Genomic DNA, 15,334 nt, shown 5'->3' with positions numbered 1-15,334 from the left:
TGGAATTTAAATTGCTTTAGAAAGCATTAGTCTATGTAGGAATTTATGAGGGAAAAAGAACTGGGCACCTTGTTTAGGGATTTTGTGTATTAAAAATATTCTATTTCCAAGGTTGATTTCCAAGTTTACATTAAATATAAAATAAAATCTGAATTGCTTTTACATGGCAGAACAAATAAAACTATTTTTACAAGTGGTTAATATTTTTAGTATATTATTATGTATACAAAATGAGTAGAATTAATCCTATAATAAATCACCTTTTCTCAATACTGAGTCTAAGTAGAGACTTGCAGAACAACAACAGAATTACGATGTCTCCATTTAATGTGTCAAGCAAGCTGATCAACTACAATGTCACAAAATGCGGCAAAAACGGCTGCCCTGACCCACTGATTTTGTTGGGACCTGGTTTTAGGGAAAGAAAGAAAGGAAAGAGAGAAAAGGCATGCAGGAGTGGAAAAGCAATGACCTAAAATATTATTTGTGCAGTAAGTTGCAGAATTCTTGCTACTTTTGGTCTGAAAAAAGAAGAACATCTAAAGACACAGAATAACAAATCTGACTTAAGTCACCATGGCAGGATAGGAAAATGCTCCCCACCACTTCTGTAAGAATACACAAAGCATTATTACCTTTGGCTACATCAGTGGCCCAGGTCATGATGTGATCCATGTCCATCTCTTCACTTCTGTTACTGTTAATGTAATCATAGAGTGATCCCAGAGAAGCATATTCTATTTTTAAAGGAAAGATAAGCATATAATTAAAACCAAGGTGCATTTCAGAAATAAGACTTGATATTTTCATTGGGAAAATGTGTCAAAGAATTTAACAAAGGACATTAAAAGCATATAAAACTTGTTCCATACTGTGGTTTCTAAAAGTTAATATCATCTTGGAAAGAAATCTGTCCAAGACAAGGCCGCTAACAGAATGAATAGTAGAACTTCAGCTGAGTATGAAAACAAAGCCATTCAGACAGAACTGCAAAACACAAGGAGGTGGTGGAAGAATGTTATTTGAGACAAAAGCAGGCGTGTAATAGGTATTTCTTTAAAAATTGTAATTCTTATGAGATAGATAAAACACGTAAGTTAGAGGGTTTATGTGACAGTGTGAACAAATCAATCCTTGTTGTATCAAGATTTAGAAGAGCCCTCAAAATTCAAGCACAAAAGACCAAGAAAGTGAGAAAATTCCTTTAAAAATGACTTTGAGATATAAATTAAGTACCATAAAATTCACCTACCAAGAATGGTTATATATGATGATTTTTAGTAAGTTGATAGATTTGGGCAACCACCACCACAATCCAGTTTTAGAACCTTTCCATCATCCCAAACAGTTCCCTTGTACCTATTTACAGTTAATCACCACTCTTAACCCAGCCCTACAATCTGCTTTCTCACTCTACAAGTGTCTTTTCTGGATATTTCATATAAATGGAATCATACAATATGTGGCCTTCGTGTCTGCCTTCTTTCTCTTTGCATAATGTTTCCAAGGCTCATTCATGTTGTAGCGTGTATCAGTACTTCATTCCTTTTTATTGCTGAATAATATTCCATTGGATGAATTTACCATATTTGGTTATTCATTCCTCAGCTAATAGATATTTGGATTGTGCCCAGTTTTTGGCTATGATAATGCTCCTATAAACATTTGTGTACATGTCTTTGTGTGGAAACATGTCTTCATTTCTCTTGAGTAGATTCCTAGCAGTGGAATTGCTGGGTCATACGGTAAGTTGACATTTAACTTTTTAAGAAACTGTTAAAGTGCTTTCCAAGGAGGCTGTACCATTTTATATTTCCACCAGCAATCTATGAGGGTTTCAATTTCTCTACATCCTTGCCAACACTTAGTATTCTCTGTGTTTTTGATTACAGCCATTGTAGTAGGCATAATTCTAGTGGTATCTCGTATTTTTAATTTGCATTTTCCTAGTGACTAATGAAGTTGGGCATCTTTTCAGGTGCCTATTAGTCCCTTGTATATATTCTTAGTCAAAATGTCTCTTCAAATCATTTTCCCATTTTAAAATTAGGTTGTTTTATTAATATTGAGTTCTGAGTTCCTTATTTATTCTGGATGCAAGTCCTTTATCAGATTTATTATTTATAAATATTTTCTCCCAGTCTGTAACTTGTCTTTTCATTCTCTTAAGAACATCTTTCAAAGAGCAAAGATTCTTAATTTTGAAGTCAAATTTATCAATTTTTCTTTTATGGATTGTGCTTTTGGTGTCATATCTAAGAACTCTTTGCCTAACCCAAAAGTATGAAGATTTTTCTCCTATTTTTATTCTAAGAGTTTTATAGTTTTACACTTATATCTTACACTTAGGTCTATGACCCATTTTGAGTTTATTTTTGTGTATAGTTTGAGGTGAGGATCTAAGATCATTTTTTTGCATGTGGATTTCTAATTGTCCCAGCACAATTTGTTGAAAAGCCTATCCTTTACCCATTGAATTGTCTTGGCACCTTTGTTGAAAATCAACTGATGATCAATGTAAGGTTTTTTCCTCTAAATTCTTAATTTTGTTTCATTGATCTGTATGCCTATCCTTGTGTCAATATTGCACTATGATGATTACTGCAGATTTATAAGTTTTGAAATGAGGCAGTCTAAGTCTTCAAATTTCTTTCTTTCTTATTTATTTATTTATTTTTTGTGAGGAAGATCAGCCCTGAGCTAACATCCATGCTAATCCTCCTCTTTTTGCTGAGGAAGACCGGCTCTGAGCTAACATCTATTGCCAATCCTCCTCCTTTTTCTTCCCCAAAGCCCCAGTAGATAGTTGTATGTCATAGTTGCACATCCTTCTAGTTGCTGTATGTGGGACACGGCCTCAGCATGGTTGGAGAAGCAGTGCGTCGGTGCGCGCCGGGGATCCGAACCCGGGCCTCCAGTAGCGGAGCACGCGCACTTAACTGCTAAGCCATGGGGCCAGCCCAAATTTCTTTCTTTCTTAAAACTTGTTTGGCTATTCCAGACCTCTGCATTTCTATGTGAATTTTAGGATCACCTTGTCAATGTCTTACAAAAGAAGTTTGCTGGGATTTAGATAGGAGTTGTTTTGAATTTATAGATCAGTTTGGGGAGAACTGCCATCTTGACAATATTGAGTCTTAACAAACACATAATGTCTCTCCATGTATCTACATCTTTGTTTTCTCTTAGCAAAGTTTTGTACTTTACATTGTACAAGTCTTACACTTCTGTTAAATTTATACCCAACTATTTCATTCTTTTTGATAACTACTGTGAATAGAATTGTTTCTTAATTTCATTTTTAGAATGTTCATTCCCAGTATACAGAAATACAACTGATTTTTATATATTGATCTTAGATCCCTGTGACCTTGCTAAACATGTTTATCAGTTTTAGTGGTTTTTTGTGGATTTCTTGGCATTTTCTACATACAGGATCATGTCATATAAGACAGTTTTACATCTTCTTTTCCAATCTAGATGCCTTCCATTTTCTTTTTCTTCCCTGATTGCACTGGCTAGAACTGCCAGCACAATGTTGAATAGATCTGGCGAGAGCGGAACCTCATTGCCTTGTTCCCAATCTTAAGGGAAAAACATTCGATTTTTCATACTAAGTATGATATTAGCTGTGGGTTTTTGTAGATGCTATTTATCAAGTTGAGAAAATTCCCTCTATTCCTAGTCTGTTGAGGTTTATTATTATAAATGAGTGTTGTAGTATGTCAAAAAGTTTTTGTCTTTTATTCTATTATCTATTATAGTGCCTTACATTAACTCATTTCAGATGTTAAACCAACCTTGCAATTCTGGGATAAATTCTATTTGATCGAGGTATATTATCCTTTTTATGGGTGGCTGGATTCAGTTTGCTAATATGTAGGTAAGGATTTTTGCATTTATGTTGATGAGGGATGTTGGTCTATAGTTTTCTTATTATATTTTTGTCTGGCTTTGGTTTTAGGATAACACTAGCCTTATAGAGTGAGTTGGTAAGTGTTCCTTCCTCCTATATTTTCTGAAAGAGTATGGGAAGGACTGGTGTTATTTTTTCTACAAACATTTGATAGAATTCACCATCATCATCTAAGTCTGGGCTTCTCATTATGGAAATATTTTAAATTACTAATTCAAATTTCTTTACTTGTTATAGGTCTGTTCAGATTTTCTGTTTCTTCCTAAGTCAGTTTTGATCATTTGTATCTTTTTAGGAATGTGTTCATTGCATCTAAATTGTCTAATTTGTTGGCATAAAGTTAGTCGTAACATTCCCTTAAAATACTTCTCAACTTCTGTAGGGATCATAGTGCAGTCTTCTCCCTCATTCCTGATTTTGCTAATTTGAATCTTCTCTCGTTTTTCTTGGTCAATCTAGCTAAAGGTTTGTCAGTTTTATTGATCTTTTAAAAGATCAAATTTTTAATTTCATTGATTTTCTCAATTATTTTTCTGTTTTCTATTTTACTGCATTCTGCTCTAATCTTTATTATTACCTTTCATTGGATTGCATTGGGTTTATTTTGTTTTTTTAGTAGTTTCTTAAGGTTGAAGCTCAGATGATCAATTTCAGACCATTTTTTTTTGGCCATGGATGTTTAAAACTATAAATTTCCCTCTAAGTATTACTTTATCTGTCTCCTATAGTTTTGATATGTTGCATTTTCATTTTCTCTCTGTCCAAAATATTTCAAAATCCATTGTGATTTCTTCTTTGACTCATTGGGAGTTTAAAAGTACATTGCTTAATTTCCAAATATTTGGGGATTTTCCAGATTTATTTCTGGCATTGATTTCTAACTTAATTCTACTGTGGTTGGTGAACAAATATTGCATTATTTCAATCCTTTTAGATGTACTGAGATTTTTTTGTGTGGGCTAACTTACGATATATTCTGGAGAATGCTCCATGTACGCTTGAAAAGAATATGTATTCTTTGTTGGACAAAGTGTTCTATATATGTGTTAGGTAGAGATGATGGAGAGTGTTTGTCAAGTCTTCCATATCCTGGCTGATTTTCTGTCTAGTTGTGTTATCAATTATTGACAGTGAGATACTGAAATCAGTTATTGCTGAATTGCCTACTTCTCCTTTAAATTCTGTCAGTTTTTGCTTCATGTACTTTGAGGACCTGTTGTTAGGTGTGTATACATTTACAACCGCTATATCTTTCTGATGTATTGATCTCTTTATCATTATGAAATGACTCTATTTGTCTCTAGTAATATTTCTTGTCTTGTCTATTTTGTCTAAAATTAATATAGTTACTCCAGTTCTCTCATGGTTATTGTTTGCATGGTGTGTCTCTTTCCATCCTTTTACTTTCAACCTATTTGTGTCTTTGAATCTAAGGTGTGTCTCTTGTAGACAGTATACAGTTGGATCTCGTTTTTTAATGCAGTCTGACAATCTCTGTCTTTTGACTGGGGTGTTTAGACCACTGACACTTAATGTAATTATACATATGGTTAGATTTACTTTTGCCATCCTGTTTTCTACATGTCTCCTGTCCTTCTCAGTCCTCTGTTTCTCCTATACTGTCCTCTTCTGTGTTAATATTTTTTATTTATCATTGTAATTCCTCGGTTGATTTTTTTCTACATTTCTTGAGTGGACTTTCTTAGTGGTGGCTCAAGGGATTATAAAATGAGCTCAAGGGAATATAAAAATTCAGACTAATTTAATTATAGTAAAATATAGAAACTTCTCTCCAATATAGCTCCATTCCCTCCCTCATCCCTTATGCTATTACTGTAATCTATATTATATCTACATACGTTTTAAAGTCAGCAGAACAGTGTTATAATTATTGCTTTATACAATCTTATGTTTTTAAAGATGTTAAGAGAAGAAATGAGAAGAAGTACATTTATGGAGTCTTTTTTTAACCCATATATTTATCATTTCCAGTATCCTTTATTTCTTCCCATAGATCTGAATTACTATCTGTTGTCATTTTATTTCAGCCTGAAGGGCTTCCTTTAGTTTTCTTGTAAGCAAGGCTGCTAGCAACAAATTCTCTCATCCTTTATCCAAGAATGTCTTTACTTTGCTTTCATTTTTAAAGGATAATTTTGCTGAACACAATTTTTTCTTTCAGCACTTTAAATGTCTACTGCCTTTTGGCCTCTATTACTGTTAGCTGGCCAATGTTGAAATTAGCCATTAATCATATTGCTGTTCTCTTGTATGTAAGAAGTGGTTTTTCTCTTAGTGCTTTCAAGATTTTCACTTTGTCTTTATCAACAGTTTGCCTATGATGTGTCTAGGTGTGGGTTCTTTTGCATTTATCTTACTTGGAGTTCACTGAGCTTCTCAAGTATGTAGATAAATGTATTTTATCAAATTCAGGAAGGGTTTTTTTGGCCATTATTTCTTCAAATATTTTTCTATTCTCTATTTTTATATCTTTCTACCCCTCTTTTCTCCTCTCTTTGCTATTATACGTTAGTTGGTATACTTGGTGTTGGCACATAGGTCTCTGAGGTTCTTTTCATCTTTCTTCAAATTTTTTTCTCTTTTTCAGATTGGATAATTTCTATTGACCCAGTTTTAAGTTCACTGATTTTTTTTTCCTTCTGCTATCTCAAATCTGCTGTTAAGTCACTCTAGAAAGTTTTTCATTTGAATTATTGTGTTTTCAACTCCACAATTTCTATGGTGTTCTTTTAAAAATATATATATTTCTATTTACTTGATGAGATTCTGTATTGTTTGATTCATTGTTTTCACACTTTCCTTTAATTCTTCAAACATAGTTTCCCTGAGTTCTCTAAATGTATTGATGCTTTAAAATCTTTGTATGTTAAATCCAATACCTGGGGACACTTAGAAACTACTTCCATTGATGGCTTTTCTTCTTGAATATAGGTCAAACATTTCTGTTTATTACATGTCTTGTAATTTTTTTAAAAATTTGGACAGTTTAGATAATGTATTGTAGCAACTCTGAATCCTGACTTTCTCTCTGAAAGTTGTTCTTGATGTTTTTTGTTTGTTTACTAACTTGCTTGGGCTAAATTTACGAAACATACAGTGTGCCCCCAGTGATGACTGTGCTCAGTTTTTGTTTTTTTAATCTTTATTTTATTTCTAAGCCTGGCCTTTTATAGGAGCTGTCCTATATCTGCAGAGGTTAATGATCAGCCAATGATTAGACAGAAATTGTGCTTAAATACCCTGGGCTGATGGATCTGTGTGTAAATAGTGGGAGCACATTCAAAATTCACCCTAGCTTTTACTTTCCACCAGGCCTTTTTTGTCTCATTTTTCATATTCACATAGCTTCAAGGCTGACAAGGAGTGTGTTGATAGCTTGAGCCCTCTCTACTCTTTTCTGCATATGTATGGCCTCAGCCAGGAATATATTTGCCCCAATGAAAACCCTTTTTTCAGGATAGAGGAGCAGTTGGCCCTCCCTGCTCACTTGCCACCAGGATCATCAATTCGACTGACAATGCTGCTGGATGTAGGCATTACTTATTGTTCCAAATCTAGTGAGCACACTTTGGCTATGGCAACAAAGCTGCCATTCCTCATGGCCTGTCCTTTGTGCTGATTGAGCTGGGGTGAGGGTGGGGTGAGTAGAATGAGAACAACCCCAGGCAAAAGCACTGCTGATTCCCACTATTATTAAACTGAGGGCCCTCCAAGACCAGTTCAACTGACCCAGTCTCTTATGAATAGGGTGATTGAGAATTGCCTTTCAGAAAGCTGCAAAGTCACGTAGCCAGAGCATGTGCACAAGAAGAAATCTTGACCTGAAATGACTGTGGAACCAAAGAGCCTTCTTTCTACGGAACCTAAGGACTGGGACACAACTAGAACTTGAAAGTTGGACTCTTATCAGAAGCGAGGGGTCCCTCATTCAGGAAGATCCAGTGTTAAAATTCCTTCCCCACTCATCAAAAATGTTTAGAACCCTATCATAAACATTTAGAACCTCATCATAAATGTTTAGAACCCTGTCATAAATGTTTAAAATCTTACCATAAATGCTTGAAGCCCACCAATCAAAACCTGTCCCACTAGCATTTCCATGCACCAGTCTGTTCTCTCTAACCTCTTAAATTTCACCCCAAATCCCGAACTGGGGAGACAGATCTGAGGGCACACACTCCCTGTCTCCCTCCAGGCTGATCTCACAGAATAAAGCTGATCTCTTTTTCCAAAGGCTGATGCTGTAATTAACTGGCTGTTTACGCACACTGGGCAAGTGAACCCCAATTTTGAGGAATAACATTATTACCCCAAATTCAGCAGTTTTTCAAGCATAAAAACTTCTCAGATAGTGTATGCCTTTGATCAATTTCCAGAGTGCCAAAAATTTTGTCCAGAAATAGATGCTTTGGGGGAGAGAATTTGCCAACCTCTTAATTCATCCATAGCTGGAAGTCCCTCCTAGAAAATTCCTTTAATATTAAAGACCAATTTGGAGAAAGGTTGGGCCTCATTTTAGGAGGCTGAGAATTACTCCATTCCAACTTCAATGATTTATAATTATCAACATCATAATGATAATGTCTATAATTTCAACAAATAGCTTTTTAAAATTTCTTCTCTCTGTAAAGATATAAGGTAGGAACAATATTCTGAAACTAAAGTCAATTCATGCAATTAAATGTATTTTATCATGAGGAATTATTCCTTGGGAATACTAATAATCATAGTAAAACATTAATTATCTCAGTGGATAAGACTCACATTTTTTGTTTTTTGTGTAATTTTTATTCTGACATCAAAGTTATGTAATAGCTATCAATCAAATAGCATAAAATTTCAATGATAATCTTAGATGAATAAAGAAATGGCAAAGAAGGGGAAAACTTTAAGTTTTACTATGAAATAGTTTGGTCCAATGTAACAAAAAAGGCAATAGTAGCCTATGCTATCATATACTCTGGATAATAAGCTGCCTTCTATAAATAAAAACATTGCTGGTGATATACTATTCAAATAGTTTTTGGTTACTGAAACAGCATTTGGTAGAAGCTTGTCTCATGACCTTTAAGAATTACTGTACATGCCAAATATGAAGTAAAATTTACCTCTATCACCAAAAACATTATCCCTCAGAAAAGAGCAAGTCACTTTATATTCAGATACTTCTAAAATCTCTATTATAGGGCGCTGTCTCAACTACTTCATTTTATTTGTTTGTTTATTTTTATTTTTATTTTTTTGCAAGGAAGATCAGCCCTGAGCTAACATCCATTCCAATCCTCCTCTTTTTGCTGATGAGGACTGGCCCTGAACTAACATCCCTGCTGATCTTCCTCCACCTTATGTGGGATGCCGCCACAGCATGGCCTGACAAGCGGTGCGTCAGTGTGCACCCAGGATCTGAACCCGGGCCGCCAGCAGCAAAGCGTGAGCACTTAACTGCTACACCACAGGGCCGGCCCCTCAACTACTTCATTTTAAACAACAAAACATATTTGTAGAAAAATATATGAGCCTGAGATTACATTAATCAAAGCTAGTTTTTAAAGCCTTATAGAGGAGGTCACCTGTATGAACAAGAAACAAACAACAAAAAAGAGGCAAGAAAATTTAACAAAGATAATTTATTTCTAGACCTGTAAGCTCTCATTTGCAAGTGCAGCATGTCACTGAAAACACGTCTTCTAAAGATCACTTTAAAAAGTAATACAGTTAGGGGCCAGCCCAGTGGTGTAGCGGTTAAGATCATGCTCCACTTCGGTGGCCCGGGGTTTGCGGGTTCAGATCCCAGGCGTGGACCGATGCACTGCTCGTCAAGCCATGCTGTGGTGGCGTCCCATATAAAGAAGAGGAAGATGGGCACAGATGTTAGCCCAGGTCCAATCTTCCTCAGCAAAAAAAAAAAAGAGGAGGATGGGCAAGGATGTTGGCTTAGGGCTAATCTTCCTCACACACACAAAACAAAGTAATACAGTTATGGTTACAATCATACCTTATGAGACTAAAATATCCAAGAATCCTAATGTTATGCCATTGGGTACTTACTTGTAGCTTGGGATAAATATCCAGAGACAGTATCATACAGAGATCCAAAAATGATTATATTTTGAATATCTTAGACTACAGTGAAGATGATTTGTGATATTGTGATTTATACTAAGAAATATATATATTTGTCTTCATCTTGTTTCTGGAACAGAGCTCCTAATATCCTTGGAATTTCCTAAGCAATAAGAGCAAAGGGAGCATCTTTTGTATAATATTTGGTCTTTGTCCTCAGTTACTGAAACAGCTCCAGAGCCATAAAGGTGAAAGGAGTATCTTGTTATTCATAACAAACCCCTTTCAACCACATCTGAGTTATGTTAATAAAGTGACTTTTGGAAAGCCCCTAAGGATGGGGCTGGTTGCCAGGGGAACCAACCATGTGATTAGAGGGTTGGAACTTTTCAGCGCCCTGCTGAAAGTTTGGGGAGGGGGGAGGCTGGAGGTTAAAAATCACCAATGGCCAATGATTTAATCAATCATGCCTACATAATGAAGCCTCTATAAAAATCCCAAAAGGATGGGGTTCGGAGAGCTTCCAGAATGGTAGACAAGAACACATCCATATGGTGGGGGGATGGCTCACCCCAAACTCCAAGGGGACAGGAAGCTCCTGTGCTCAGAACCCTTCTGCACTTCACCCTATGTATCTCTTCATCTGGCTGTTCATTTTTATCCTTTAATATCCTTTGTAATAAAACCAGTAATCTAGTGAGTAAACTGTTTTCCTGAGTTCTGTGAGCTGCCTCAGCATTTAAGCAAATCCAAGGAGGGCATCGTGGGAACCTCCTATGTACAGCCAGTAGGTCAGAAGCACAGGTAACAACCTGGACTGATAATTAGCATCTGTCCTCAGAAGAGGGAAGTCTTGTGGGACTGAACCCTTAACCTGTGGTATGTGACGCTATCTCTAGGTAGATCATGTTAGAAATGAGTTAAATTGTAGGACATCCAGCTGGTGTCACAGAATCGATGTGGGAAAAAGTACCACATGTTTGGTGATCAGAGGTGGCTGAAGTGAAGCAGAGTATTGAGAGTAGAGGAGACACACAACACTGTGTTTTTCCATAAGAGATGTACTCGTAAAGCCACGTTAAGATAACTTAAAAACTGATTCTCATGATGAAAAAAATATGGATGTAGAAGATACATTATTAAATGAAATTATTTCATGAATGTGAGGGTGCAAGAAAGGCAATATTATTACATTATTTCATATAAAACGTGATCTTTAAATATGTGGGTAGGTAAAACATTTTAAAAAGGCATTTAATTCTTTCATCCTTTTGGTCTTCTCATTGGAAATTAAGGACCCACCATATACACACATGGTTATACTTTTCGAATCACTTAATTTGTTCCTAGAAAGTAGTTTATTGGACTTTAGCATAAAGTATTTGTTTTAATTCTTTCAAAAAAGGGTCATTAAGAACCACATTAATTAAACATTTCCTTTTGATTTCTAAGGTAGTTTTTTCCTTTGAGCTTTATGGCAACAATAACTGGCTTTGAAAAACATAAATATATAGTCACTATTGTGGAAACAAATACCATTATCATGAAATCTCTTTATAATAAAATATCACGAAGTCCAAGCTTAGTTTGGATTATGACTAATAGAACAAACGAATTTGGGCAAATGTCTGGAATTTGTTATAACAAGACATGACACTTGCTTCTAATTGACCAACACAAGATCAAAGCATGCAAACTAGACGTGTCAGTGCTTAAAATAAATCAAGATCAAGTTAAAGGAAATGAGATGGGGCACTTAAAAATTAATATGTTTTCCATGGTTGAGCTTAATGAGAATTTGGGCCTGTTGAAGAATCATGTAGAACTAGCATCCTCTCTTAGAGTAGCGATAAGAGGTAATGTGGAATAGATAATAAACGTGAGGTGACAGCAGCCCCAGAGCACAAAGATGTGATTGCCTAGGCCTCTGAGATCCCAAACCACCCTCCTCTGGAACCCTGGGACCCAGTCTGCCTCCAGATACTTTATGCAGGGTTCTTCTCCAATCTGGCTTGTTACAAGAGAGGTACATGATCTAGTATCTAACAACTCCTTCTTTCCTCTCCCAGGGAAGAATAGGAGTAGTACAGAATTAAGAAGTTTCCAAAGATTAAAGAAAAGATGATCCATTATTGTGTCTTTTCTTCTGACTTTGGAGTCTGAGGTTCTAGTCACGGCATTTCTTTGTAGATCTGTGGGAAAGATGTTCACTTCCCTCCCAAGGGAAATAAAGCGGCAGCTGCCTCTTGGCCTCTGCCCCAGGTCCCCTTATAAGCAGGTTTCATAAGTCTGATGAAAAGTTTCAGCAAACGCACATGCACAAGTGCACACACACTCATACACAGTCTCACCCAGAAATCATCTATTTCTAGTCCCTTCATTCACATATGAGAACACTGAGACTTGGACAATCAGTGACTCATCCATGCAGCTTTGGCAGAATCAAGACAAGATCTCTCATCTTCCAGTTTCCATTCCAGTGTTCATTCCATTCCGTCACTCTGATAAATCATTCTTTCAAGTCCTCAGTATGAGTGACAACAGCTGCCTGCTGCAATAAACTTTTCTATTAACAAATAAACTCAAGTTGGAATGGATTCAAGTTTCCCCCCTCGGAACCCCAACATCTGAGAAAGACGACAGGGTTCTAAAGGGGGGAGCTAGGTAGGCTGACAAGGTCTGTGTGCCTGTCTGTCTCTCTTGCTCTCTCAACCTCCCCATACTCAGACTTATGTGTGTTCATTTCAAGAGGCAGGGTAAGTGCTATCATTCCCAAGCCACCTGATCTCCCAAACTTGGCTCACTTGGCATATGTACTGCTACTCATGCACAAAGCATGGTTTGATCCTAATGCAGCAGAAGGTTTTTTGAAAGTTCACACATTTCTTTGGTAGAAACTTATAAACAAACACTTAATTAAAACTATTATCTCTAGAAACAAAGAGAATCTTATCAAATTAATACATCTTAAAACACCAAAACTTGGCTAAGAGGTGTTTTTAATAATTGATCTCATAGGTCAATAAAAGAGCTATAAACACACAATTTACTCTTACCTCACAATTCTGAAACTTGTGTTGTTTTAAAGAAATGTCTAATGTTAACAGTTGCTCACTTAGTGGCTTTACAGGGAAATAGATAACAAGAACTAATCAATTATACCAAAGATTTTGGGTAGGTATAGGTAAGAGCACGGAATGCTAGAGGGGTGCATGAAATAAGAAAATGCCTAGTCCAAAAAAAAAACTAAATAAAATCAAACTTACTCATCAACTACTTGGATTCTTTCTCCCTCTTTTGGATGAGAAGACTGGGTTGAATATGTTGGCTAAGAATGAATGTATGTCACATCGTTTGTGGGACTGAAAGTAAACTCTTGGAAAGAGGAATTCACACCATGACTCAAGTCCCTTTTCTACTCCTCATCCTCACCTCAAGAAACTAGAAAACTTCATGAATAGGCCATTGAGTTAGTTAAAGCTAAGATCTTCCCCTCAATAGCATTAAACATCAAGGGTACAAGAGAAGAAGCAGAGTTTCTAATCTCTTTGGAGCATCACACTTTCATCTGCTAGATAAAAATAAGTCACAAACGAAGATCAGAAAACTGGATTCAAATTTTTAAGATAAACTAGTAGAAAGTAAATACAATGGACTAGGAAAGGAGGAGCAATATGGAAACTGGGTCAGACACAGAGTTTAACTTTAAACCAGAAATATGACTTAAAAGGTTAAGCATGGTTTACACCCTAACAACATAAACCATTCTTGGAATGGTTAATAGGAAATGTATAGGCTCAAGATAAAAACTGCCACAAACCCGATTTTAGGCATGGATCTGAAGATAGCTAATTGGGGATAAAACTCCCTCCACTTAAGAACTTAGGTAAAAATGCTATTTATCAGAGTAAAAGCATGTTAAACTGCTTGCATCAGAAGATGTAAATAACAGCAACCATGTCCCTCTGAGCTTAAGAAGCAGTGTGCGCACAGCGTTCCAGAACCACCACCATGTCCCTCTGAGCTTAAGAAGCAGTGTGCGCACAGCGTTCCAGAACCAAGCTTGCATACCAGAGAAGCTTCTGTATCAAATCAATCTGAGAAATTTATACCACTCTGGTTCCACCACTAGCTGGGTGACCTTGGGAAAGTTACTTAAGTTAGAGTTTTAGTTTCTTATTCATAAAACAGAAATTATTTTACCTATCTCACAGGGTTATTGTAAGTATTAGGTGAGACAATTTATAATAAAGTATCCAATCCAACTCTTTTTATTGAGGGTGTTTTGTTGTTATTTTCTGTAAAGGCAATCCAAGTTCTTACCACTACAGTAGAAGAAGACAGGGCTAATCTTTAAAGGTTTTGTTGTTTGTTTTGTTTTAATCAAAGAACTGCCATGATAAAGAGCTGATCAAAGTTATTTATTGCAAAATTGAATATTATATTTATTGTAGACCTAACGGTGCTCATTGGATTATACAAATATGAGGATAAAGTATTAAAAATACGGTCTTTCTGTTTTTATATGGCAAAATTTTCTGTGTGCTCCTTTTTGGAAAGGGTATTTCCATCAGTTATAAACTCCTGCTCCAAATTATGTGGTAATTTAGATCAAGGTCATTACCAACCCAGATGACCAAACCTGAAAAATATTGTTCTCATGTCAGAGACCTTGAAGAAAGAATGCTCTAATGGGATTAAAATGCCTTGCAAAGAATTATGACACGAATAGATCGAGAAATCTTAATTTGTAAAAGGTCATAGTAACAAAAAACATCGCTCATTTCAACTAATCAAATGAAATTTTAGTTAAACGGCACCTTAAATATTGGTATTGCAGCTGCGAGTGCATTTAAATAGCATTTACGCAGATATAATTAGCACAATTAAACATGGGTAGAAGTGGAAACACTATTCTTAATTATATTGATATAATCAGTTTTATTAATGCTTTATAGCAACAAAAGTGACATCTGACAGTAGCACACAATTCATGACTGAACCTAATATTAAGGATTTTAGCATATTAAGGAATCTAAAGCCAGGTAATTGGGGAAAGAAAGAAGTCAAATAATAAGATCCTACCTGTGACGATACCATAGTTGGGAGGTTCAAGAATTACTCCATAAAACTGGATGATGTTTCTGTGACTGAGGACACTGAGGATTTCTGCCTGTACAAAAATCAAATACAAAATTGTATAAAATTTCACGTTTATAGAAGTCTTATAAAATAGGTTTCCTAGTCAATTTTCTTTTACATACATTTACAAAGACATATTGTGCTCAACAAGTAGGTGATGCTGATAAAACTCTGTCTTTAGCAGCATTCTTA

The 15,334-nt window shown here is 35.8% G+C and overlaps 1 protein-coding gene across 3 annotated transcripts in view; it reads right to left on the bottom strand.

Annotated features, from left to right (window-relative positions):
* Nucleotides 1–15,334, bottom strand: part of MAP3K20 (mitogen-activated protein kinase kinase kinase 20) — a 173,440-nt gene that overhangs the window by 78,166 nt on the left and 79,940 nt on the right. For all 3 annotated transcript variants that reach the window (XM_058549269.1, XM_058549270.1, XM_058549271.1), the window contains exons 3-4: nucleotides 15,086–15,173; nucleotides 636–737 (exon numbers count right to left, since the gene is read on the bottom strand). In XM_058549269.1, coding sequence (XP_058405252.1) covers nucleotides 636–737; nucleotides 15,086–15,173 — 190 coding nt within the window. The remainder of the gene's footprint in view (nucleotides 1–635; nucleotides 738–15,085; nucleotides 15,174–15,334) is intronic.

This window comes from Diceros bicornis, chromosome 10 (assembly GCF_020826845.1).
Source record: "Diceros bicornis minor isolate mBicDic1 chromosome 10, mDicBic1.mat.cur, whole genome shotgun sequence".
NCBI lineage: Eukaryota > Metazoa > Chordata > Mammalia > Perissodactyla > Rhinocerotidae > Diceros > Diceros bicornis.
The sequence above is the reverse complement of the archived record's forward strand: the minus strand, read 5'-3'. Positions and strand labels throughout refer to the sequence as shown.